Source organism: Octopus sinensis, linkage group LG2 (genome assembly GCF_006345805.1).
Source record: "Octopus sinensis linkage group LG2, ASM634580v1, whole genome shotgun sequence".
In the NCBI taxonomy this organism is placed as follows: domain Eukaryota; kingdom Metazoa; phylum Mollusca; class Cephalopoda; order Octopoda; family Octopodidae; genus Octopus; species Octopus sinensis.
Window position 1 is genome coordinate 125,287,489 of NC_042998.1, and position 25,000 is coordinate 125,312,488.

Here is a 25,000-nt window from a genome sequence, read left to right on the forward strand (position 1 = left end):
AATTATATACATTATTTACATTTGACGGATATTTGTCCTCATCTTGTTCGTTGTTAACACAACGCCTCGGCTGATATACCCTCCAGCCTTCATCAGGTGTCTTGGGCATATGGAGTAGTGGTTAAGAGCGTGGGCTACTAACCCCAAGATTCCGAGTTCGATTCCAGGTAGTGACCTGAATAATAATAATAATAATAATATCGAAAAATACCTTAGGAATGAGAACCCATGTTCGAGGGTTTATCAGCCGAAACGTTGTGTTAACAACAAACAAGATGAGGACAAATATCCGTCAAATGTAAATAATGTACAACAGATCTTATTAAAGAGTTTTGTCTACGATAGTTCTTCCAGAGGAAAGATTACGAAAATCCATAACTTGTAAAAAGTAAAAAAAAAAAAAGAATAACGAAAAACACTGGAACGAAATCAAATAATCAGTATTAGAGAAATGCATGTATCTGAAAAGATCGGTAAACTGAAACATTACTAATGAAGAGCAAAATGCATCGGAATATCTATGGAAGCTAAGGAGGAATTGTTGTAATAATGGACAAGACCTATTACAGAGAAATGACCTTAGAACAGGTAAATGACCAACATTTCTACAAAACAAAATTTGGAATCAATGCAGATAAACAATGAACAAAAGTTATAAATTAACGGACAAATTCAACAACAATTTAATAGGAAAGAAGTTGGAATACCTAATTTTAAGGTAAAAACAAGTAACTTTTATGGACAACGGAATATTCGTAAATTTAAAGAAATTTATAGCACCTTAAAGCACTCCATATATCATATGTAAAGATTCTCAAACCATCTGCTTTAAAATTACGCCTGCTGCTGCAGGACCAGCATCAAACACCCACTTATTAAGCAAGAAAATTACAGGGCCAAACTTTGAAACCATTATGCAAATTGATTCCTAGTTTTATCAGGGATGGCGTGGACTTTTAAACTACGTTCTAGAAAGAGTTACTATATAGATGATACTGATTAATATCGACATGTCCCCTCTACAGAAATATTCCCCATGGATTAGAACAGGAAGCCGTAGAATTCTGAGTACACAAATGCCTACACACAATTTAGAATCCACTGGAAATAGTATTCTGGATACGAAAATACCAACACACAATTCGGGAAAAATCTCAGAATACTAGAAATATTACAATTGGTGCCAGAAAATAACTGCTTCTTAGATTACTAATATTGCCTTCAAATAAAAGCGGGCTGGTCAGTGGACATGAAAGCACTTAAGATTCCAACAATAGTGATAGAATTCCTTGACGAAAAATATTTATACCCGTTCTAGGATTACTTTTGATTAGCATTTCTAATCCGAATTAAAAGAAAACTGGAAAAGGTTCCTGAATTAGTGTTTTATATTTTGGAACAGAAATAAAGAAGACCTTGCAAGATTCTTGAAATGAGTAAATAGCTTTGATAGATCACAATGGGAAAGAATGGAACTTCCTTTTGGGGTTCATTTTGGTAATTTAGAAAAATGAGACTGTTATAACTTATTTCTACTGCGGAGACCAAAACACGCACTAATATTTAGACTTTAGATCTTGTTGCCAATCCTACGATCAATTGTTACGAACTCAAGTTGGCGAGAGAGACGACTGGTAGAGCTAAAAGTATACCTTCAGAAACAAAAATACTCGAAAATCTTAGTAAATCATGCCATAACAAAAACAAAAAAATTTCAGTCTCTGACTTATGGAGAAACCCTTACAATAAAGGAGAAGACAAAACGTTGGAGTATTCTATTTTGTAGTCACACATAATCCTAGAAACCATAACATACCGTCCAATTTTAATCATCAGAAGAACAATCAAAGAGTCACAAATTATTAACTGCCGAAGACAGCCACCAACTACTTTGACTGCTAGCAAAGGCGCAATTTACATCAAAAGAAGACATAATGATGGTAACAAAGTGTGAAGACACTCGTTGTGGGACATGCTAATTAAATGAACAGGGCAAAATCAAAGAAGGAAAGGAACTGAAGGTGAATGCAAATTTGAATTGCAAAAAAAAATAATTTCATCTGCTGCATTACAAGCTCACATGGGAATATTGGCCAAACTGGAACAAAATTAATATATAGAGAGTACTTAAACAACAGATCAAAGATTATCTCTTAGGATTGTTCCTTGAAGTGAACAGCTGATATTTGTGCAAATGAAAAATATTCAAAATATTACCTGCTTTCAAAATAAAGGGGAGAAAATTACCAAGAGGCAAAAGAAAGATACTTTACAAGAATTCTAAATCCGTCCGAAACTAAATCGCTTCTAAAAACAACTACTTCAATACAGATTACCATATAATACGTGTGTTTGAAAACCTGAGAACTAAAGAAGAGATTCCATAAGGTTTGTGGCATTCTGATGGGGGAGCTTAGTTGTTTTATATATATATATATATATATATGTGTGTGTGTGTGTGTGTGTAATGGTGTCTGTCTGTGAGTGTGTTTGGGGTTACTCTAACTCCTCACACACCGTCCAACCGATTTTTATGATTTTTGGCACATAGCTAGATCACATGCCCTGAAATTTCAAATAAGGCCAGAATTTTTCAAAAACCCGATAATGCTCAGTTGGCATCAATTTTTATGAGCTCAACCGGGCGTTTGAATGGAAATTCCCATAACGATGTCATTTTTCCTGCAGCTTTTGAATTTTATGTCCGATTTTTATGAAAATCTATAAGTGAGCGAGGCTCATGGCAGTGAGTTGATGTCAGTATATGGCGTTGACAAAAAATCGGTAAGTGCACCTGAGCAGTGGTTTTTATAAAATCAGTAGGCTTTTTGCGTGCAAATGCCCATATGGGTTTTATTTTTGGCCGTAACTTTTACATTTTTTATCCGATTTTAAATGAAATTTGAGATTTAGGTAAATTTTGTGGTAGGGGAAACGGTAAAGCTTTTAATTTAATTCCAGAGGAATCGGAAGGGCACAAGCGTGTATCAGCTTTTTTCACGGACTATTCTATCGATTTTTAAGAAGATTTTAATACAAGGTCAGAGGTGGGCCTTACTTCACGGAAAACACGAGCAACGCCAGGTCCAACAGCTAGTGTGTGTGTATGTGTGTATGTATATATATATATATATATATATATATATATATATATATATATATATGATAAGTTTTAATTTTTAAAATATCTTTCTTTACATATTGACTGTATCACGTCTTTTTTTTTAATCTTACATATCCAATGGGTGAAGAGACGCTAGTATAAGCCAACAATATAGAATAACAGCAGATTAGAGCTCGGAAAGTTCAAATTCTTAAAATCAAACTTTCTGATGAGAGTAAAAATAATTCTGCAAAATAAAAGTTAGATATAAGAACTGTATAGCTCGATCCTGTAATAAAGAGATAAAGGACAAATACTATACAGCATTATAACTCTCATAAAAGATGTTATATAAACATAACATAATTATAGTCAAACGCCCTAGAAAAAATAAGACGCCATCAGAGATCATACAACACAAACTATAGATTCGGACAAGACTCCCAAAACATTAAAAAATAATCTATATAAAATTATATTTGAAAACGATTAATGAAAAAGATAACCATACATTCCAATCTGCGTAAAAGTACGAACTGAATTTTTAAAATCCCTCGCCTGAAAACAACAATGGCGCGGAACTTGAGTCACTGGGGAAAGAAATTAAGTTTAAATGATGGAAATAAACCATTTCTTCTTTTTTTATTTTTTGGAATGCGTGTCTGCGCGAAAATGCTTACGTGTCTGTTTGTCTTCTTCCTTTGCTGTTCTTCCCTTGCGTACTTGCTCATTTGTAATATCATTTTGTATTACTTATTGGTAATACGAATTTGAATACAATATGAAAATCGTTATAAATTATGTGTGGCGGAAACAGTTTAATTAATCTAGTGATCGGAGTTAAAAGTTGTAACACAGTACCTACTTTTTTTCAACTAACTATTTTTGTTAATTGACGAAAGGAAACCGACCAAACACAGCAGGAATTAGCATACAAAAGTTATTTCGTTAAGTTAGTTTTTTTAGTTTTCATTCTTGTTGCTATGCAGCTTTATATTGTCACATGAGATTTATAAAGCACTATCAGTTGTGTACCAATGTTGGAGACATTTTTTTTCTGGGAAGGATGTACTTATAACATGACTGCTTGAATAGATGCCAAGAATTTTGTCCAATTCTAAGGTTGGCTTTCAGACTATCAATTTTAGACCAACTGTTATTACAAGGGCATCGAACTCCATTTTCCCCACTTCAAATTTCGGAAACTTTCCAGAGAAAGTTCCTAAATAAACCATTTTCTTCAAAAGCTTTACCGAAAATCGCTTGTGATTTATCGAATTATTTTTATTGAATTTATTTTCGCTCGACAAGTTCTGAAAGCACTTGTCTGTATCTCTCGCATTCATTTATGAATATTTATATATTTCCTATTTTCTTGAACGGAGATCTATTTGATGCTTAAAAAACCCTGTCATATTTTTATAATTGGATATTATTAGGTATTATATACAAATTTATTAAAATATTTAGTTTATTGTTGAAGTATAATCAATTTATTGCACAGAAATTCTAACTGCAAAATTTTATATGATCTCCCAAGGGTCATAAGGACCCCGGTTGATAACCAATAGTCTAAATAGATTTCAGGATCTTCTCTTGATATTGATATCGTTATATAAGTTGATATGGCATAAGCTTTAATCTAGTCAATTACATATTTGCGGTTTTTACCAGTGAATTCCTTTTTTCTATAATAACTTTTGCCTGAAGGAAAGTTCTTATTGCTAGTGTTTCGGTCCTATTTGTATTATGTCCAATAACAGCTAGTGTCGCTAGAAAATAGGAATAAGTTCCGATGCAGTTATTCTGTAGCAGGCTTATTCCACAGAGATAGCCAACCAAAGACTTAACATAGACCATTCAGAGATTATCATGTTTCTGTGATTGTTCTAGCTATATTATCTGGATATTTATAGGTTTGCGCATTCTTTTAGTTCTTTACTTAATTCGAACATTTGTAGTTCTACTGGAGACTTGACTTGAGAAGAATTTGACTGCTTGCTTGATTACTGAGTCGATCATATGCATAGCTTCTTTGCTGGTATACCACTGAAAAGTTACATATCATGTCCAATAAATCTTCCAGGGTTTCGTATATAATGCATGTTCATATATCGCCTTACTTCTGGGACACACTCCATTTCGAAACGATGTTTATTTATTACTTATACTATTCGTACTATAGTGCTAATTTAACTTTTGTTGTTTTTACTAAGTGCATTGAAGTCTCTCTCTCTCTCTCTCTCTCTATATATATATATATATATATATATATATATATATATATATATATATAAATAAATAAACATACGCCTCTGGCTCGTGGTTCCTGGCTCCTCCTACACAGATAAACAACTAAATAGAGGAAATGGCACTCAAAGAAGCGCCATTTTTTTTATATAAATGTTTATGTGATATGTTGTTGGCGGTGGTAAAAGCGCGCAAAGTAGTGAATGAAGCTAATTTCCGCGAAGTGTGTGGAAGGGAGAAGAATGGTGAGAGGGAAAGGATGAAAAAAACGGCAACACAAAGAACGTGGCTTTTGTATCATACCTTGCTAACTTATTTATTTATTTTTATTAACGCCATTAGTTATCCTTTATTTTCTAATTTGATGTTTTGTTGGAGGGTGTTTTTTTTATTCTTTATTTTATTCTATAATTCAAACAATAACCTAGTATCAATTATGAAACAAAGAATGTAAAATGGAAATAAAATATAAAACAATATATTTTTTTATAAAAAATGCAAGTATATTAATGGAATATTTCTCTTTTTCGTTTTGCCTTTTATTATTATTATTATTATTATTATTATTATCTATTATTATTATTCAAACATATAAGTTGATGCAAAATGCATAAATAGCAATTTTTGTTGTTATAATTGTGGTTATTGTCGTTGGTTGTTGTTGTTTCTTTCAAAGTGTATCTCAAGTATTTTTTGACACGTTCAGTCTTATTTTTCGAATCGCTTGAATTATTTTCCCATTTTTTGTTTCCTTTCTATTATAACAATTTCTATTTCAGGCTTATTCCCGTCGTCGTCGTTATTATTGTTCCTGTGTTTGCACTGTTGATGATGTTGTCATCGTTGTTGTAATACTGCCGATGTTTTATGGTCGAGTTTGTTATTGTTGTTTATGATTTATCCATTTGTTCTCCATTTTATAACTTTACTTCTAATGATTTCAAACTAAACAGAAATGACATTTCTAAATACATACATTTTGTTGTAGTTCTTGTTGTTTCGGGTTCATTCAAAACTGAAAGAAAATATCTTCCTATAGAAATTGGACAAGAGTTTATTTCTTTATATTTATTTTTTTTTAAATTTTTTTAACATTTCCAAACAAAGCCAAATTTATGTTCTTATTGTGTTTTTTTGTCTTTTACGGTTTTTTCTAAGAATTTTTTCAAGGCTTTGTTTAAATATGTTGTTCACTTCAATTGTGATGATTAATACTGAATCCAATCCAACTTCTGGTTACAGGCGACTTGTCCAAAGATTGCTCTTCATATGTGTATGATGGAGCGATTCGAGCTTGCAACGGTTAGAATTTCGACTCTTATTCTTTAGCAAATAACCATCAACAACTGTTTTCATTCATTTCAATAGTACTTTTGCTGTCCTTGGGAAAGGCGTGATTGCTGCAATTGCACCCAAAAATGTACAATCATTTTTGCTTAGTCAAAAGAACCCAATTATCTATTGATTAAAGTGTTTCATTTGTGTTATAGGATGAGTTAATTGGGATGAAGGATTAATTTCGTTGCCTAATCAGACAGTAATATGGTTGAGACAGAACCGTACATCTGACTAATTAAATAAGAATTAGTCCGAGAAAACTAAAAGGATTCTAAATCGACAAAATCATTGAGTAAAGTTGAAAGTTCTTGGTGCGGTTATATGGCGCAGGGTATGAAGATATTAACATTTAGACTCCGACCAAGGACTTTACTCGAAATATCAATAGTCTCGTCTATCTTCACAACATATGATCTTAGCTAAATTTCCGAACTTTAATAAATGTCGCTCGTTATATGACATTTGGACATCTTTTCTCAGTTATTCTCAACTGTGTGCCGCAGTACGTCACTTACAGTGTCTAATAGCATTTTCAAAATGCAATCAGAATTTCAAATATGATTGAAGGTTTTACAAAATCTATGTTAATGTTTGACCATCTTTAAAAAATTGTTATTCACAATTTTGCTGGACATATTCAAGATTTAATGAAACAAAGTAACACATTTTTAGTATATTTCTAACTTTAAAACATTGTTCTTGTCTACCTTTTATGCTATGTAAGTCAGTAATTATTCGATCCCCAGTTCGCCAGTAATTTTTTTATTTAATCTCGAGTCTCAAGAGTTTTATTCAGTTATTTACCCTACCCCCATGCTGAAGTATCCCACTAGCATCAAAATATAGCCACGTCCCACCGATGGGATATACACACCGTCTTAAAACCCCTGATCTAATGTGTCATGGAGACAAGAAGATTGAGACCCACTGCCTTATACGCAAAGCCTTTGCGACTTCATGACATAAACCGATAACCTATAAATTCCACTATTTAACAGTTATGAAGGCAGTCTTCAGTTGCACCATTGTTGGAAACGGGATTTTTAGTTAAGCCTATTTTTTAGTTAAGATATTTTATTCGAAATTATCAATGCTCTGATGTCTTCTCATATTATTCAAAGTGTTTTAAATTTTCTTTTTCCATTTTTGTTACTACTAATACTTATTAATATTTTTTTGCTTGTTTTTGCTGTTTTAGTGAATAATCGTGTCAGATTTCGGGAGAAAAAAAGTTGCAGTTTAGTAGTTTCGGGTAAGTCAATTTTCATTTATTTGTCCCACTGGTTTAAACATTTTTGCATATATCATTAAGACGTTCTCTCTCTCTCTCTCATATATATATAAAATTTACCAATAAAATCCGTATCAATAATACCGGGAAGATTTATAGTTGGCTAACTCCATAAGATATCCGGTTAACAGTCAATGAACCGACGATTTGTATCCTATTATCGATATTGCATCCCTACCCAAAACATTTTGTCTTTCCATGATGTAGACCACTAAATTATAAATAGGTTCAATGTGCATGTACAGCACGCTTGTAGCATTGCCAAGAACAGAAACTCAATATTTAATGTGGGTTTTCTTAGCTTAAAGTGCTGAGTTCAAATCTTTCTTGGGGGTAAAATACAAGTATTCACTCACAAATTAGATTCCCAAGGCGTATAGGTTGGTCTTGAAACTGGATTTAGTTTTACTTACTAGCATAATTCAGCTCGCCATTTATGGGCATATACCATAAAGTGGATAACTTAACACTAAGGATTTCCATGAAAATATTTCTTACTGAAGAGGTAATATCGTACTAGAGAGGTAACGATTGTTCGTGATACAAACCTTATCTTTTCCGTTTTTATCTAAATTAGGCTTCAATTGATATATACTGTTATAAAGGAACAGACATATCTGCATGGTTAAGTTTGCTTTGCACTTCCGTAATTTTTGGTTTAATCTTATTACGATACATCTTGGTTACCTGATTCTACCATATCATTTAGTAAACCAATGCTCTATGAGAGGACTTGGGAGAAGGAAATTGTTAAGCTCGTTAGAGTGACCGTCTCTGTTCATGGGATGTATACTCTCTCCGTTAGTTAAACTGAGAGAGGTTATGCTAACCGGTATTAAATCAGTAAACAGAGTAAGACTCCGCTAGATGTACCAAACTCTGACATTTTGGTACATTGAGTGGAGTTCACTCTTTGGCAAGCATAATTCCTCTTCTTTCTTCCCTTCGGTCACAGAGACCCTAAGAAGGACCCTGAATGCTGTCTTTAGGCTCAAGTGAATCCTACAATGAAATACAGCACCCACACCTGGGATGATGATGATGCTATCACATACAGACTGCATCCAGAGAAGGACCAGTCGACTGAGCGGCATTCAGTCACAAACGGACATACTCCAACCTCTGTCCCACAAACATGCTGTCTTCTCTCTGTCTTTTCTCGCGATATTATAACCGTTTCTGCTCCTCTGAGCTGGTTGGTTTCATACCTCTACCACTTAAGGACCATTCATCCACTCGCCTCTCTATCTCGCGTCTACCTTGAGTCTAATCCACCCTGGCTCTGCTCTAACAACTTTCCATGGTCCTTCTCCCCAGAACGACGGCCCTCTGAAAAGGTGTTAACCAGTAACAGACATAAACCATATTGGTCTGGGTTGGGACTGCAATGATCATGGTCACTACCTCTTCTGTCAGATTCAGCAAGTGAAAAAAGCAGCTATTAAGAAGTAAACCTAATAGGTTAGTATGCCATGTGTACCAAAAATGCGTTTAAGTTTATAGCACTCGCATAACTTCGTTTTTTTTACCACGCCACTGCCTGGGTACAATGTCGCAAGACATTCGAAACTGATGTGTGATTGTTACAAAACGTCAATTTCGACTGTCTTTCTGAACAACTTCACCAATCAATTTCGAGACAGTGACAGCTGACTTTTGTCGTATAAATAAATGAATGAATACATAAATAAATAAAAATACAAACCGATGTAGTTAACAGAATGTTGAGCATCTGATTTACGGTGCATGATTCTGTGACAAGAAATATCTACATTAAAAACATATGGACCTTTAAAAAAAGAAAGTGGTCAGCCATCAAGTTCGTAAAATTTAGCGTCACAAAAAGTAAATCGATAAGCGTAAGATTTCTACTTGGACTTTGGAGGTGATATTATCTTTCACGGCATTTTACCAGCTATATTTTTTTGTACTTCATTTTTCTTGCTGTCATCTTCATCATCGACGCTAATTATGTTGTGGTTTTGTTGTGTTGCGGTTGATGTGATTATTTGTACTTATTCTTTTACACTTTCAGACAGAATAAATTGTGCTCTAGTCTGTTAATTATATATCTAGTCCACATTTGAATTACCTCTTGTAAAAATATTTGGCTATTGTGTGTGTGTGTTTTACAGTGGCAGAAATTTACGTTGAATAGAGTTTAAAAAATCTGAAGCAATAGTGCGTCTCCACTAAATGTTTAATAATGAATAGCGTTCTAGATTTTAAGCCAAGATTCAAAATCGAATCTATATTTTCCTACGAATTTTTTCTTGCTGTTCTCCGTTTTTGCACCAAGAAATTTATGAGACAACTGCTATGTTTAGTTAGGTCTGAGAGACTGCTGAAGATTCTTAGGTTAAATAGGGTTTAGACAAGGTAACACAGAAATCTTTCGTTCAGACTGACCTAATTTAGTTAGACAAAATATAAATACGGAACCTAAAATCGATTGTACTTCTTTCGTTGGGTGCCTTCCCCAAAGGGCACATCTGTCTGTTTCTCTCTTCACGTATGGTTTGTCGCCGCAGCAAAACAAAAGGACTTTCACCCTCTCTACTTTTCAACATAGAGAGGTCAATTCTCCTACTCTTTCCTCCTCTTCTTCTTCCGTCTGTCCTTCTAGCAGTCAATAAAAGATGAACTTGTGAGGGCGCGTGGCTTAGTGGTTAGGGCATTCGGCTCATGATCGTAAGGTTGTGAGTTCGATTCCCGGCGACGCGTTGTGTCCTTGAGCAAGACACTTTATTTCACGTTGCTCCAGTCCACTCAGCTGGCAAAAATGAGTTGTACTTGTACTTCAAAGGGTCAGCCTTGTCATTCTCTGTGTCACGCTGATTATCCCCGAGAACTTAAGGGTACACGTGTCTGTGGAATGCTCAGCCATTTGCACGTTAATTTCACGAGCAAGCTGTTCCGTTGATCGTATCAGCTGGGACCCTCGTCGTCGTAACCGGCGGAGTCTTTAAAAAGATGAACTTAACTAACTACAGAATGGATAACGGAAGAGTAAACAATCTATTGTACAACAACTCGAAGAAGTTGTATCTTATTTTGTAACGAACAAATAAAGGCCCTTATCTTCATGAATAATCTTATTCCACTCATTCATTTGCCACATATAAATTGCTAGTTTTGAGAGCTAAAAAGTGGAATCTCTTTTTGGTCAAGACTTACCAGTAATAGCAACCAAATCAACCTCAGAATGCTTCCTTATGTCTTTAAAAACTGGCATGACACATTGAACAATGCAATACCATAATGCATTCGGTCTGAAAAAAGGATAGTATAGTTGATGACTTTAATCATGGATATATTCGGTTTGTTCATTTAGGAATATACAGCAATAAGAGCAACTAAATGTGTTAAGGTATTTATTTTCGTGCTTAACATTTCTAAATTCCAGTTCATTTGTTGTGGAATAATAATATCAAGTACTGTAGAGATATATTGCACTTTTAGGCCTTAGCTATAAACAAGGTATTTTCCACGTACTGAAAGTAGAAGTTGTTTAATCCCACGTCACCTTTGATCGCACAGACTTTTACTTTTTCACTTCTTTCAATCATAGGACTGCGGCCTTGCTGGAGCATGTAGTGTTAGACGAACAAATTGATTCCTGTACTTATTTTACACCTGGTACTCATGCTATTGGGTCTCTAATCGAACTGCTAAGTTACGACATACCTATTTCTTTACTACCCACAAGGGGCTAAACACAGAAAGGACAAACAAGGACAGGCAGACAGATTAAGTCGATTATATCGACCCCAGTGCATAACTGGTACTTATTTAATCGACCCCCGAAAGGATGAAAGGCAAAGTCGACCTCGGCGGAATTTGAACTCAGAACGTAGCGGCAGACGGAATACCGCTAAGCATTTCGTCCGGTGTGCTAACGTTTCTGCCAGCTCGCCACCTTATAAACACCAATACCAGTTACCAAATGATAGTGGGGACAAATACGCATATACATGTGTGCGTGGCAAAACATTTATCAACCCAAAACTATGCCAGAAGACACCTGCCCAAAATTCTGCAGAGTGGAGCTGAACCCGAACCCAAGTGGTTGCGAAGCGAACTTAGTCACACACGCCTATTCAAATAGCCCGCGCCTATTCAAATCATCACCTGGCATTTTATTTTATTGTTTGAATACAGGAGAAATAGAAACCTCACGCTAATCCATTTTTAAGATGGTAGGATATAAGTTGAAGTTTATTCGGCTGCTATTTCTAGCAAGTTTAATAACTATGTAAAAACTTCCACGTGTTGGTTCATATTATCTTTGCAATAAAGAGCTAAGCTAATTTATATCCAGAAACAAGTTGCTGCTGTTTTTACTACAATTGCATCTACTTCTATGATTTATGCTATCTTTATTGTTGTTAGCAATTTTGTGGTATTAAGAGAAATAATAATGGGTGTTATATAAATATTATATTGTCCATTGTTTCATACTGATGTGTTTCTTTTAGGTTTTGTTTCTTATTTGAATCTTCATTAATTATTAAGAATATTTTATTACTGTTTCGAGACAGAGTGCCTGATAGCCACCTAAAACCTAATGTATTTCCTTTCATAATCTGTGTATCAGTACTTAGTTTGACAATTTATTACCTCATCTAAATGGTAAAAGACATTTGAACGCATCTCTTTATATCTTTGAAGTTCTAAATTAAAGCTGAATGGAAGATCTTTTATTTGAGGCAGACAGTTGCACGTTAGATTCTTCTGAAATTTGTTTGGTAAGCCAGTTTCTCTTAGAAACACCTCAAGAATCTAACATGCTAAATTTGAGGTTTGAGAATAACACTTAGGCACAAGACCTGACATTTTGTGGGGATAGGGCTAGTCGATTACATCGACCCCAATGCTGAACTGGCACTTATTTTAACAACCCGAAAGATAATGTTTAGTGTCTGCATGTATTTTTGGAATTTCGAAGTTGGGTCTGTTTGGCCAGTGGCTTGATCTGAGATTATCAGTTGAAATTAAATCAATTACAAGGCAAGAGGCATTTCAGTCATTTACGAACACAGTTCCATGCTCTGTTGTTCATTCATCAAATGGCATTTCTAATAAGAAGTACCAAAAAGCTTCGTAGTATTTCTGCAATTTGGTCACTGACGCACTTCCACTGGAGTAGATTTATGTCAGTAACCAATTCGTAGAAATGCGACCGAAACTTATTGAAGATTCATAGTAGATATCATTTAATAAATAAATAAATGAAAGTATTTAGTAGAGAGGAGTAGCTCAAACTAAGAAAGTTTAAACTTGTACAAGTCGTAGACTGTCAGTGAACACGATAGAGGTATTTACTAGCGACAATAAGCAGTACAGAGCAGGGGCGCATGACCCAGTTTTCTTCCTGGTGAAATCTGTGTTAAAATTAAAACGAAGTTATCTGCGATGGAATGTGATTAGCAAAACTGAAATTTATCTTCTCAACAGATTTCATGGCGGCCAAACTTAAGCAGTGGACACAACTTTATCATTATCAATCTTCCAATTTAACTAACCACAGCGTTCTCTTATCACTTCTTTCCTCTTCTAAACTCATTAAGTCAAAATTTCGTTTCTTCAGCAAATCTTGTGAATGATTCTGAAATATCTTTTATCACCAAAAATACCCTCACATAATCATATAATCTTATTAACCAAGAGATCTTTCCATCTAATTATTTGATTTCTTTCACAGCATTAAAGATTCGGGTACAACTGGTTCCTGTTTAAATGACACCAGAGCCCTTTGTTACTTTTAATCCGAAGTTTTAAATACTATCTCTTGCCAACAATATCAACTCCTGCTTATCATCCGATTGCTGTTATCAATGATAAACCATCAATCGAAAAATCAAACATATATCTATGGTATTAATAGATATATTAAAGAATTAAACAGACGGCAACTTCGCTGAAGAAGCATTACGCTCGATTCACATTAAGCTATTCATTTATATACGATCCTGCAAAGATAAACTTCAACCTTTGCTATCATCATTTAAGATGGAAGCATATCGAAAAAGAAATGGGCCACATTCCATTTGACCACTTCTGTGATATAGCTAAAGGAAAGATCGCAGAAATGTATATAATGAAGCTAGTATATAGCTTAAACACTGCTGCTACTTTATATGTATCAAGTATGCGGAATGAGTTGTAACGCAAAACTAATATTTGGCTGCAACTATTACGACTGTTGTTGCTTTAATCGTGAATATATCAATCCATAAGAATCTTTTTCCTTCCTTTTCGTTCTTTTAAGTTATCGTTACTGAAGTTTGAATACGCGCCTCTAATATCGCTAAGGCCTTTGGGGTGAAATCCTAATCGTCACAATTCACAATTTTCTTTTGTATGAATCTGCTATCTTGTGCGATTATGAGATTACTTTTACGAGTTTATGCCACAGTATCACATTTAGAAGAGATGGGGTTGCTGGATTGGTGGGTTATCGGAAAGTCTAAATGGAGCTGTTATCCCTTATTTGGGGAATAGTTAGGTCATGTGAAATTCATCGCTGGAAGAAGCCTAAAGGAGATTGGAGATTTAATGAACTCTTTATGATCGATTAGCAAGTCTTTCACATGCAAAAGCTCACATTATTAGACGTTATCTCAGGGCAGGATTGGCAAAATTATTATAGCGTCATTTACGTTCTGAGTTCAAATCCCACTACGGTCAGTTTTTGCCTTTCATCTGTCCTGGGTCGATAAAATAAAGTATCAGTAGAGTACTGGGATCGATATAATCGACTGAGTCACTCTCTCTTAAACTGCTGGCCTTTTCTCTAAATTAGAGGCAATTATATTTGACGCACCGCAGTTAATCTAAACACTGTAAATAAGTTATCTGTGAATTCCAATTGAAAATAAACAGAAAAAAAACGCGATGGTCATATTGAAATGTCTTTAATTGGTCTGCAACTAAACTAAAACAAAATCAAGGTAAGCGCTTTGTCACAAGAGCGAGATGAAGAAAATAAGACAATAGTGATTTCTAAGGCCAGCAATAAAATTTGATAGGAGGGAGCTTAGTAGATACCATCAATCCAAATACTTGATTGATTTTATCGACCTCGGAGGAATGAAAAAATAAAATGACCTCACAAGGTGAAGAATCGGAAGAAATACTACAAGATATTTTCACCGACTCTTTAACGATTCTGCCAAAATTATAATGTTTCAAAATTAGACACGAAGAAAATCTCAATGGAAACATTAAAAACATGCAAAACTACACCTAATCGAACCCTTTAAATTGATAATCTTTTTGGAATTTCTCTTCCCAGTAACTAAGCTTTAATAACTTCCAACCGTCTGCTTTAAATCTCGCCAAAAGCTTCTGTTCCACAGCAGTTCAAGAGCTCATATAAGCAATAGTTCTTGACCTTGTTCAGAAATCACTTGGGCATAAAGTAGACTGTTGGTCAAATATTCATTTATTGCATTGCAGAAGGCAACAGTTTGTTTTTGTGGTTTAATTGATTAAATGAATTCCATTACATGTGTCTAATTTTGAAACATCCTATGTTGAGTGACGTCAATACTCTACTACAACTTACGACTCCGGTTACAATTTTTCTAATATTGAGAGCCGTCACTGATCAAATAGATGTATCAGAACAATTTACTTAGTGATGAAAGATCTGTTAACTAGCACTACATTTTTAGCAATTAAACAACCTAATTTTTCAACGGTATAAATCACATACATGCAAATCATACTACAAGAAGATATAGTTCACCACTGTAGGATTTCAATTCTAAGTTTTTATTTCTTTCGTGAGAAAATTAGTCTCGTGTCATATCTAGAAATAGATTTGTTCCACCGTTTAACACACAGAAATTTTTTTTAAAAACCCATCCGCAGATCGGCGCGTCCAGTTGCGTGTTTCCTGTATCACAAACTGTACGTAATATTTAACCAATACAAAGATAGTCAAAAACGATAGCGTGCTGGATCATATGCTTAATAGTATTTAATTTGTTATCTTTACGTTCTGAGTTCAAATCACATGAAAGCTGATTCTTTCATTACTCTGGATTCATCAAATCAAATACCAAAACATGTAATGGAATTCATTTAATCAATCAAACCACAAAAACAAACTGTTGCCTTCTGCAAAACAATAAATGAATATTTGACCAACACAGTCTATGCCCAAGTGATTTCTGAACAAGATCAAGAACTATTGCTTATATGAGCTCTTGAATTGATGCAGAACAGGAGCTTTTGGCGAGATTTAAAGCAGACGTTTGGAAGTTATTAAAGCTTAGTTATTGAGAAGAGAAATTCCAAAAAGATTATCAATTTAAAGGGTTCGATTAGGTGTGGTTTGCGTGTTTTTAATGTTTCGATTGAGATTTTCTTCGTGTCTAATTCTGAAACATACTTTAAGGTGCCTGATAAAAGGAAAAGAAAAGGAAGACAGAGAGGAAGGGGAGGAAAAGGACTTACCGACCTACAAACAATATTTACTCTGAAAAGTAGACGCTCTAATGCACTCGAATATAGAACGAAATATGGCTCCCAAAAGGATGGAAGGCAGAATCTAAGAAATCAAAGCTCTCCACATGAAATGAAATGAAATATTCAAGCTGAGTTCCATAAAACCAACTGACCCCTTAAGATAATAATATCCCTAATAATGCTTAAAGTTTTCTCTCCTACTCCTCAAGAACCCACCAGCGAATATTGATATTTCGATTTCTGTTATGAAACATTTAATACCAAATAATTCGCCTCAAGCTTTTAATTCTTTTTACAAGTAATTAACAAGGATTTTCTTTTAAGAAAATTTCTCAACGTCAGAATGTGTTGTTTTTTACTTTATTTCCGCTTCTTTATACTTTCCAATCTAAATGCAAACTTGCAACCAATTAAGCAAGCCCTTCTCATCAATCGTCCGTCCATTATTACTTGCTATAATATTTGGGCTGGGACAAATTCGTTTGCTTTTTAAGTGGATTCTATGATTGAAAATTTCATTTATGCAATACAGCTGATTCTATTTCGCTTTAACTTAGTTTTTCCTTTCGACTTGATTATTAAAACATTTTACGTCAGGCTGATTTTATTCGCCAAATTAGATTTCACTGAAGCTAAGATTACCACCACAAACAACTAATAGTCGATAATTTAATTTACATAGCATCCAGCAGATTAAAATAAAACAAAAATGAAATGATAATAATAGCCAATTGCAGAAGCGAATTGGTTTTTATTCACAACAAATCAGGGGTACAAATGTACCGGAATAGTTTGTATTTCTGATTGCCTCAGTTTGCTTACTCGTTGAAAATAGACCCTAAGATTTCCTGGTAAAGTTATTGGCGATAGAAAAGTGCTCCATTTAAGAAAAGAGCTTTTTCTCAATTACTTAAAGCTACGAAAATTGGAATTAGGTTCCGGTTAATTTCTTTAAACAATAATGTTAACAGTGAGGTAAATTTTTAACTTTGTTTATGGGAATTATACAGCTTTGACTTATTATAGAGACAATTTATACATAAACGGAAGACGTAAATATTTTTACATACAATGGTTACTCTTTCGTGATGAATGCAAACTCATTTAACGGGTGTTCAAAGAGATATAACAGATAATTGGCGGTGATGATATCTCCTGTATACGCACTGATGTGGCTTTCTGATTTCTTCATGCGGGTTCACAGGAGAGCTCGAACTCAGCAGCCTAAGCTAACGAGTAGTCTTAGTAATGCCAACACTCGGAGTAGTGAGTTGTTTCTAAATGACGAAGAGTCTACAATATTGTTTCCATCACTGCAAGTCGCTAACGAATATTAATAACGTTGCACCTTATCTCTTCGCCTAGTTGTTTCTATTCCACACTATTCTATTCCACTCCCAAAGAAAATATTAAACTCTTACTCTTGGGTTAGTCCGTGGGAAATACAGTGCTCGTGACCATTTTTAGTTCCTCCATGGCTAACAGGAGAAGGGAGTAAATTCTCAAACCGAGTACTTGCAACGCAGTGAACTCTTATAACGGCTCCTAAAGACCAGGCGATGGTGTGAAACTTGGCGATGAAAAATGCTTTGGTACTTACTTAAAGGCTACAAGCATGGCCGAACGACTAAGCTCGCTTCGCAACCCTGAGATCTTCATTCCACCTTTCATGTAACCCAAACATTTAGTTTGCTATGATGAAATCTGTAGGAATGCTTCATTGTTCAATAAAATTAGTTGTGAACAAAGAGTCTAACCACTTAAGTTAGACTCCTTGTCTCCGTTCTTTCAGCCTTCCTTTAACGCCTTCTTTCAATGTCTACTTCAAAACTCAATCCTGTTGATTTTGATGCCTCGTTACTAATACAGAGTAACAGAATAGCAGAATCACTACACCTATTCATCTTATTTCTTCCTGTTTCACCTTCTGTTTAATCGTTTAAACCAAACATGTTTATTTTGTAATGCGTTTTCTGTTTCTTCTTTTAATCATCAAGTGTCGGTACCCATAGTGTAGGTTGAAGGATATGAATGACTGCATAAAGTTAATGTTTAATGCATAATCTGAATTCTTGTTGGTTGGTGGAGGAAATATAGGAAAAGAGGGTATGAGGGACAAGAGGAGAAAAGATGGGTGTTTTGATTGGGTTTCGATGGAAATCATATACTTGTAGCTAAGCTAGTTTTAAGGAATAGAGGCTGTTGTAGTGTTAGTTGAAAAAGCAATGAGGAAACGGAGCGTCTGTATCCTAATAATAAATTGTTTTGGGAACAAGAATTTTCCAAATATTTTAATATCTTTCTTTGAATGTGGTCTTGGCTGTTTGTACGTGTAACATCAACATTAGCACAGTGCTTTGTCGTGAATCAGCATATAATCAGGAATAAAGTATTTTCTGCCCCTGAAGAGGACGGTTAGCCTTAAGGCAATATTGTTTGCTACGTCCTGAATAGAGAGATAATCATAGAATTATGATTAATACAGTAAATATTGGCAGAGCGAGTGTACTTGTCGGTTTGAAACGACCGGGAGAATTTTTCGTATTTGTATGTGGCGATGATACTTGATGGGAGCCTTGTCAAGTTAGAAGCAGCTCAGGCAGCAAACCTAGAAGCTTTCTTTTCGAGGGTGCTACTGAGTTATCTTTAATGAGTGGTACGTAGAAGGATTCTGGAAAGTAAGTGGAGATCTTCTTGGTGGAGGACTAGGACTGGCTGCGAACAAAAAGGCAAGAAAAATTTCAGGCTATGCTGTGCAGGAACGCATCTTTTGCTTTACAAATGGTAGTTTTGCAGAAGTTGCTATGTAAAAGTTTCCCAGTTGTTTATCTTGTCCATTGAGTGTCTGTTGCAGCGCTACTCCGTATTAACTATTTGAGTGTTTGGGGTTAAATGTTGCGACTGTATGATGGACATGAAGAACATGTCTACGTAGACTGTTTCTACTAATTAAGCGGGTTGAAGTGTTGGGCAATGTGCAGATGTGTTGAATGGCTTTGATTAAGGAGTGATCAGAGGATTCCAATAAGTGCAGTAACATGGTAGTTTGAATAAAGGCAAGGTCTGGAGGTAAGAGTGAGATCAAAAGTGTCTGGAATGTCTGTATGTCGGTCAGGAATGATACTGGTTGTTGCAGAGAATTCAGAATGGCAAAAGATCCAGCTTCCGCACCAAAAGCACAAGGGGTATGTGGAAGCAAAGACGTTAGATGTTTCGATGCAAGACCGGAGATAGTCAAACAGTTACTAGTTGATGGAGGGCAGTAATAGTGAGAGAACAAAAGGAATTACACACACACACAGGCGCTGCCTTTCAAAGCAATGTTTGAATGCAATTTTGTCTGGACAGCAGCTATGAGTTATAGGTAAACGATGGGAAATTCCATTCTCGAGCAATAACAGGACATGGAGCCTGTGCATTAGCAGGAAATAATGTGTGGGGTCTCATTATACTCGAAATTCTCAGAAGTTCATAAGTAGGAAGTAAAATTGTCGAACTAGTATAGCTTTATATTTCATTTTCATTTCGAAGGATTGGACAAATAGCTTATATCAGTCTGAGACATCATAAGTGGATGACGTGATGGAAAGTGATTGCATCAAGTAGTTAAAGTATGGGGTGTGCACCAGCAACAAGTTAGAGGAAGAGTGGCCGTTGCAATATGGGCGAGAACGGGATGGTAATCATAGTTTTCGCGAGTGAAAGCAATTGCTTTGATTAAGTTTGCATGGTTGTTTAATATACAAGCAAAATTGGTGAACATCATATTACAAAGTTAAGCTTTCACCAAGTCACATAGGATAAAGGCGGAATACAGTCGAACGAATCAAACAAGTATTGGGTGGGATTTGAACTCAGAACATATAAAAGTAACAAAGTACTGCAAGGTTAGAGGAAGGTATTATGTCTAGCACTCTACTGTTTGACCAACCTCGATTACTTCAGCAAACCAACGAGGGAGTCTGTACGCGGTCGCTCTGCTGGTTAGAAAGGGCAGCCGAATTTCCTCAAATTACATTCTACTCTCTAAGAAAAAAGAAGTGGCTTGTAATGTCATTTAAATCGGTTTTAATATTTGATACATTATCGATCCTGGAAATTTAAAATGTTAAAGTTCCTCCGGCTTGATTTGGATGCAGAAAGTAAAATAATTATATATCTAAAAACCACTACATTTAGACCTCTTGATGTAGTAATAACAGCAATATGGTTTTCTAAAATATGTTGAGGCCATATATTTGGGGACTGTAGCCTATTAAATTTATTCTAGTAGTTATTCTTGTCTTACGGTTATTTTATAGACCCCGAAATAACAAAAGATAAAGTCGACCACGGCAAGATTTACTGATTCTGTCAACTTGCCTACCTAACAATGATAATGATTTTAGAGAGAAGCAAAACAAAAATCGAGAGTCGCTTTAAACTAGAGGTTCTCAATAATCCTCCGCGGCCCATTTAGGTAAATTAATAATCCTCTACGGTCCACTTTCATATCTAAATAAACAACGGGGTGCACTTACTATTTGATACTTCTGGAAATATTTCTCAATTTTTGTTTATCGTAAACGTACAGCAGCTCTTACGCTTCTGGCTTATTCTATTACTTATTCACGAGTATTTTACATTTTATCATTTATTTCAAAAGTAAAAGATTTTGTCTTTGCGACCCTTTCTGAATTACATCGCAGCCAATAGATTAAAAACCGCTACTTTAAACAGAACTGAAAGGCTGGTTATCACGTCATTCCATTTATAACCTATAAAGGATATACATATTCAAAAGAAATTCACAAGAATTCTGATTTCCAGATAGTGTTGGCTGTGATTAAAGAAACCAATATAGACCTATAACATTTCAAATCAATATAAACTTGCGTAAGTAATGTATACTTACTTTGATTCATTATGTAAGAGTGTAAGCTTCAAATGGAACATCACTGAAGGCTTCGCTTTCATATAATGATTACATACAAGCTAATGAAACTAGCTGCACAAGTTAATGAAACACTGTTCAATCATACAGTAGCCTCTTCTTTCCATAACAGCGAGTTGTTTCTCTCTATGGTACCGACTTACAAGAGATACTTGTGGTTGGTGAGAGTTAAATGCATTTACCAATGAGTAGCATAGACCGTGCCGGAACCAACTGCAACTCGATTTATCAGATTTTTAAATATCAGAAACTGATGCTCTGTCATATTATATTAGGAGCAAGCGAATTGGCTTCAGTAGAGAATTGAAACCACGTCTCAGTTTCAGCTTACCTCTGCCCTATCTAATAAATACTGAAATATCTATTTTCAACAAAGACTGAACTCACATTTTATATTTTGTTTAACCTGCACAGACCTGCAGCACGAACGAAAGTTTTGCTTGTAAATATTAAGGTGCAAGAAGGCGGCGAGCTGGCAGAAACGTTAGTTAGCACGCCGGGCGAAATGCGTAGCCGTATTTCGTCTGCCGTTACGTTCCGAGTTCAAATTCCGCTGAGGTCGACTTTGCCTTTCATCCTTTCGGGGTCGATACATTAAGTACCAGTTACGCACTGTGGTCGATGTAATCGACTTAATCCGTGTATCTGTCCTTGTTTGTCCCCTCTGTGTTTAGCCCCTTGTGGGTAGTAAAGAAATAAATATTAAGGTGCAGATAAAATGACATGTGGTACTTCGGTCTTTATACGTTCAACTCCTGCTGAGGTTGTGTTTATCTTTCATCTTTCCTGGGTCGATAAAATACAATATTGTGGTCGATATAATTGACAATACCCTTTCCCCAAAATGGATATGTTGCGTTCATACTAGAAATGTATATACATCGGCTCACCACCACCACTACCCTCAAATGTAGAGGAAGAAAGAGTTAGTGGCTATGAGTAGAAAGTGTGATAAGCATGATCTTATATCCGGTTAGTGTGCTGATGGAATAGTAATGATAAGGTAGGAAGTGAAGGTGGAGAAAGAAATTATGATACTGAGTGTGTACAGCTGGAGATGGTTGGTTGTTTACTTGTTGCTGTCATGTATAGCATAAAACCTGAGATAAGAGAGGCAAGAGAAGTCACTAAAGTTACTTATAATACTTGGTAAGCAAGCTATAAATTGGCTGTTTTAAAGAGATGGGAAAATATCAGGGGATCAGCTAAAAATAATTAGTGTAGTCGTATAAAATATAGTTTTGTGAAACTCTTTCTATCTCTGAATGAAGGCTTGTGTAGCAAGAAAAAAAAAGTGACAAATAAAAGAATTAAAAGGAAGTTATTTTCAACAAACAACGAAGCAGTTAAGAAGCGTATCAGGGGAGGAAGGGAGAAAGTGTGTGTGTGTGTGTGTGTGTGTACATGTATAAATGTGTACGCGTAGAGGTGGAAGGAAGTAATAGTAACAACAAACTAGAGATAGCAGGTCAGACAAAAAGCTCGAGGTTGTGAATATTTGGGACTTATTTTTCTTACACTAACACTGCTGCAGTGACCGTAGATGATGAAGATAATGTATTCAGAATAATAAACATCTCACTGCTTGAAAGGAAATTAGTGAAAAGAAACGAATTAGCAATAGCAAAAAGGAACGAGTATAACACTTGAAAAGAAAAGACTTCAAAAGAACACGCTAAGATCATTTAGAAATAACATTGGATCATTGATAGTAGGTGTGTTTTCGTTTAATCTGCTTTCTGTCCAAACTTTTGGAATAACTAATTATTCTCCATATTTCTCTTAACTTTCTTTCATTCATTTCTTTTTTCTTTCTCCCTTTATTTTTTTCTTCAGTCATAAAATGTTCTATTGTGATCGTTGCTTCTTTATTTTCCTATACTGGTGATTTGTCTCACTAATGATGTCATTAATATCAGTTTGATGATTTTCATGATTATACACACACAATCACATACACGATACGCATAGTGGTATACAAACACATACTGATCCAATGATCCAGTCTTCGCCGATGCAGACATGCTAATACTAAAAGAATAGCGGGTATTTGTTACACTCCTGGCAATAATAATTTTGCCTCGACCATTCGAATTCGAAGTAGGCGGTTTGGGGGTTAGTTTGTTTCTTGTCTTGTTTGTTTTGTATTTGTTGGTTTTTTTTTTGGTTTTTTTGGAGGAAGGGAATATGAAGACAGCGAAATATATCAACTGTTGTAACGTACGAATTTAATATTCACAGTATATAAACTGATTGAATACGCATTCATAGCCCCTTTGAGGAGACAGAATTTCGACGATATTTTTAAACCTTCTTTAGCTAAAAGAAAGTATAGGGAAAATTCGGTGAGGTGATTCATGTTCATTTATGTTATTTCAGAAACAGCTGACTGCATTATCAGCTCATGGATTGCCAGATAAAATCCATTTCAGGTGATATGCGCCGTCACTGGACAGGTCAGTTTATCTCAGTTGCTTCGAGTTATGTTAGATATCTAGAATGGGTCTTAGAAAAATTCGTAGAAAATTACCGATGATAGAGAAAGTGGCATAGCTTAATAATAGATTTGTTTTGCCTTCAATTAACGGTACAGAAACAGGAGCTGAGTAACTAATTGCTTTTACTGAAAAATAGAAAATTCTGTAAACACTTATATTTATATATATATATATATATATATATATATATTAGTTGGCGGGAAATGCAAATATGATTGCTTGAATTCCCGTGTGTGTACGCATAACTACAAATTGATGCCCTTTCACCATCGACTTTGTTACCTCAATTTTCTGAAATTGTTTATTTTTTAGTGAAATTTTGTAAAGTTACGTTTGGGAGTTTGTAAATTACAAATTATTTTGGCCAAGTTGAAAAAAAATTCTTTTAGTATTTCTGGAGTTTCGAATCATTCTCCCCTCCTTCTCATTTCATTATCTCATAACATTCTTTAAAATGCAGAAATGTTTTCGAGTCTGTATACTAATTAATGTTATTTCAATCATGTAAATAGATTTTAAAAATTGAAAATGCTAAAGTTACGGAAATTTGTGGTCACAAACTTCAGGCAGGGATGTGGAGCACGAAAAATCTGAAACTCCTCCAATCTTTTAGAATTTTTTTTATCCTAAATTTTGTAAACATAATTGTAACCTTCACCCACGTAAACGTACCTCTGCAAGATTTCATTGAAAAGTACACATTATTCATTCAGGAAGATATGCGAAAGCAATCGAGGCGTAAAACAATTTGTAGTTTTTGCGTGTGTGTTCGCATATTTGATAAACTTATGTTTATTTTCCCTGTGAATTTTAACCTCGTGGTTAAACATCAGTGCTTATGTAATACGTTAGCACCAGAAATACATCAGACTCGCGTTTTGACATGCGTATGTCTGTGTAGTACATCCCATAAAAGTTAATATCTACAGTGTAGATGCATTATGTTTACACACTTTACAATTAACTCGGAAACAGAATTCACGTAACAACACTAAAAAGTTTATCGTAAGAACAAATATTTAGCATAAAGCCAGACCCTTTACTCTGAAAATGAAGCGAATATAAATAGGCTCTCGTCGGTGAAGGGCTATGCTCGAAATAGACACTTC

General features: G+C 35.0%; 1 protein-coding gene across 2 annotated transcripts in view; it reads left to right on the forward strand.

The window, feature by feature from the left end:
• Positions 1 to 25,000, forward strand: part of LOC115225809 — a 363,608-nt gene that overhangs the window by 294,763 nt on the left and 43,845 nt on the right. For both annotated transcript variants that reach the window (XM_036499165.1, XM_029796783.2), the window contains exon 5: positions 7,890 to 7,943. In XM_036499165.1, coding sequence (XP_036355058.1) covers positions 7,890 to 7,943 — 54 coding nt within the window. The remainder of the gene's footprint in view (positions 1 to 7,889; positions 7,944 to 25,000) is intronic.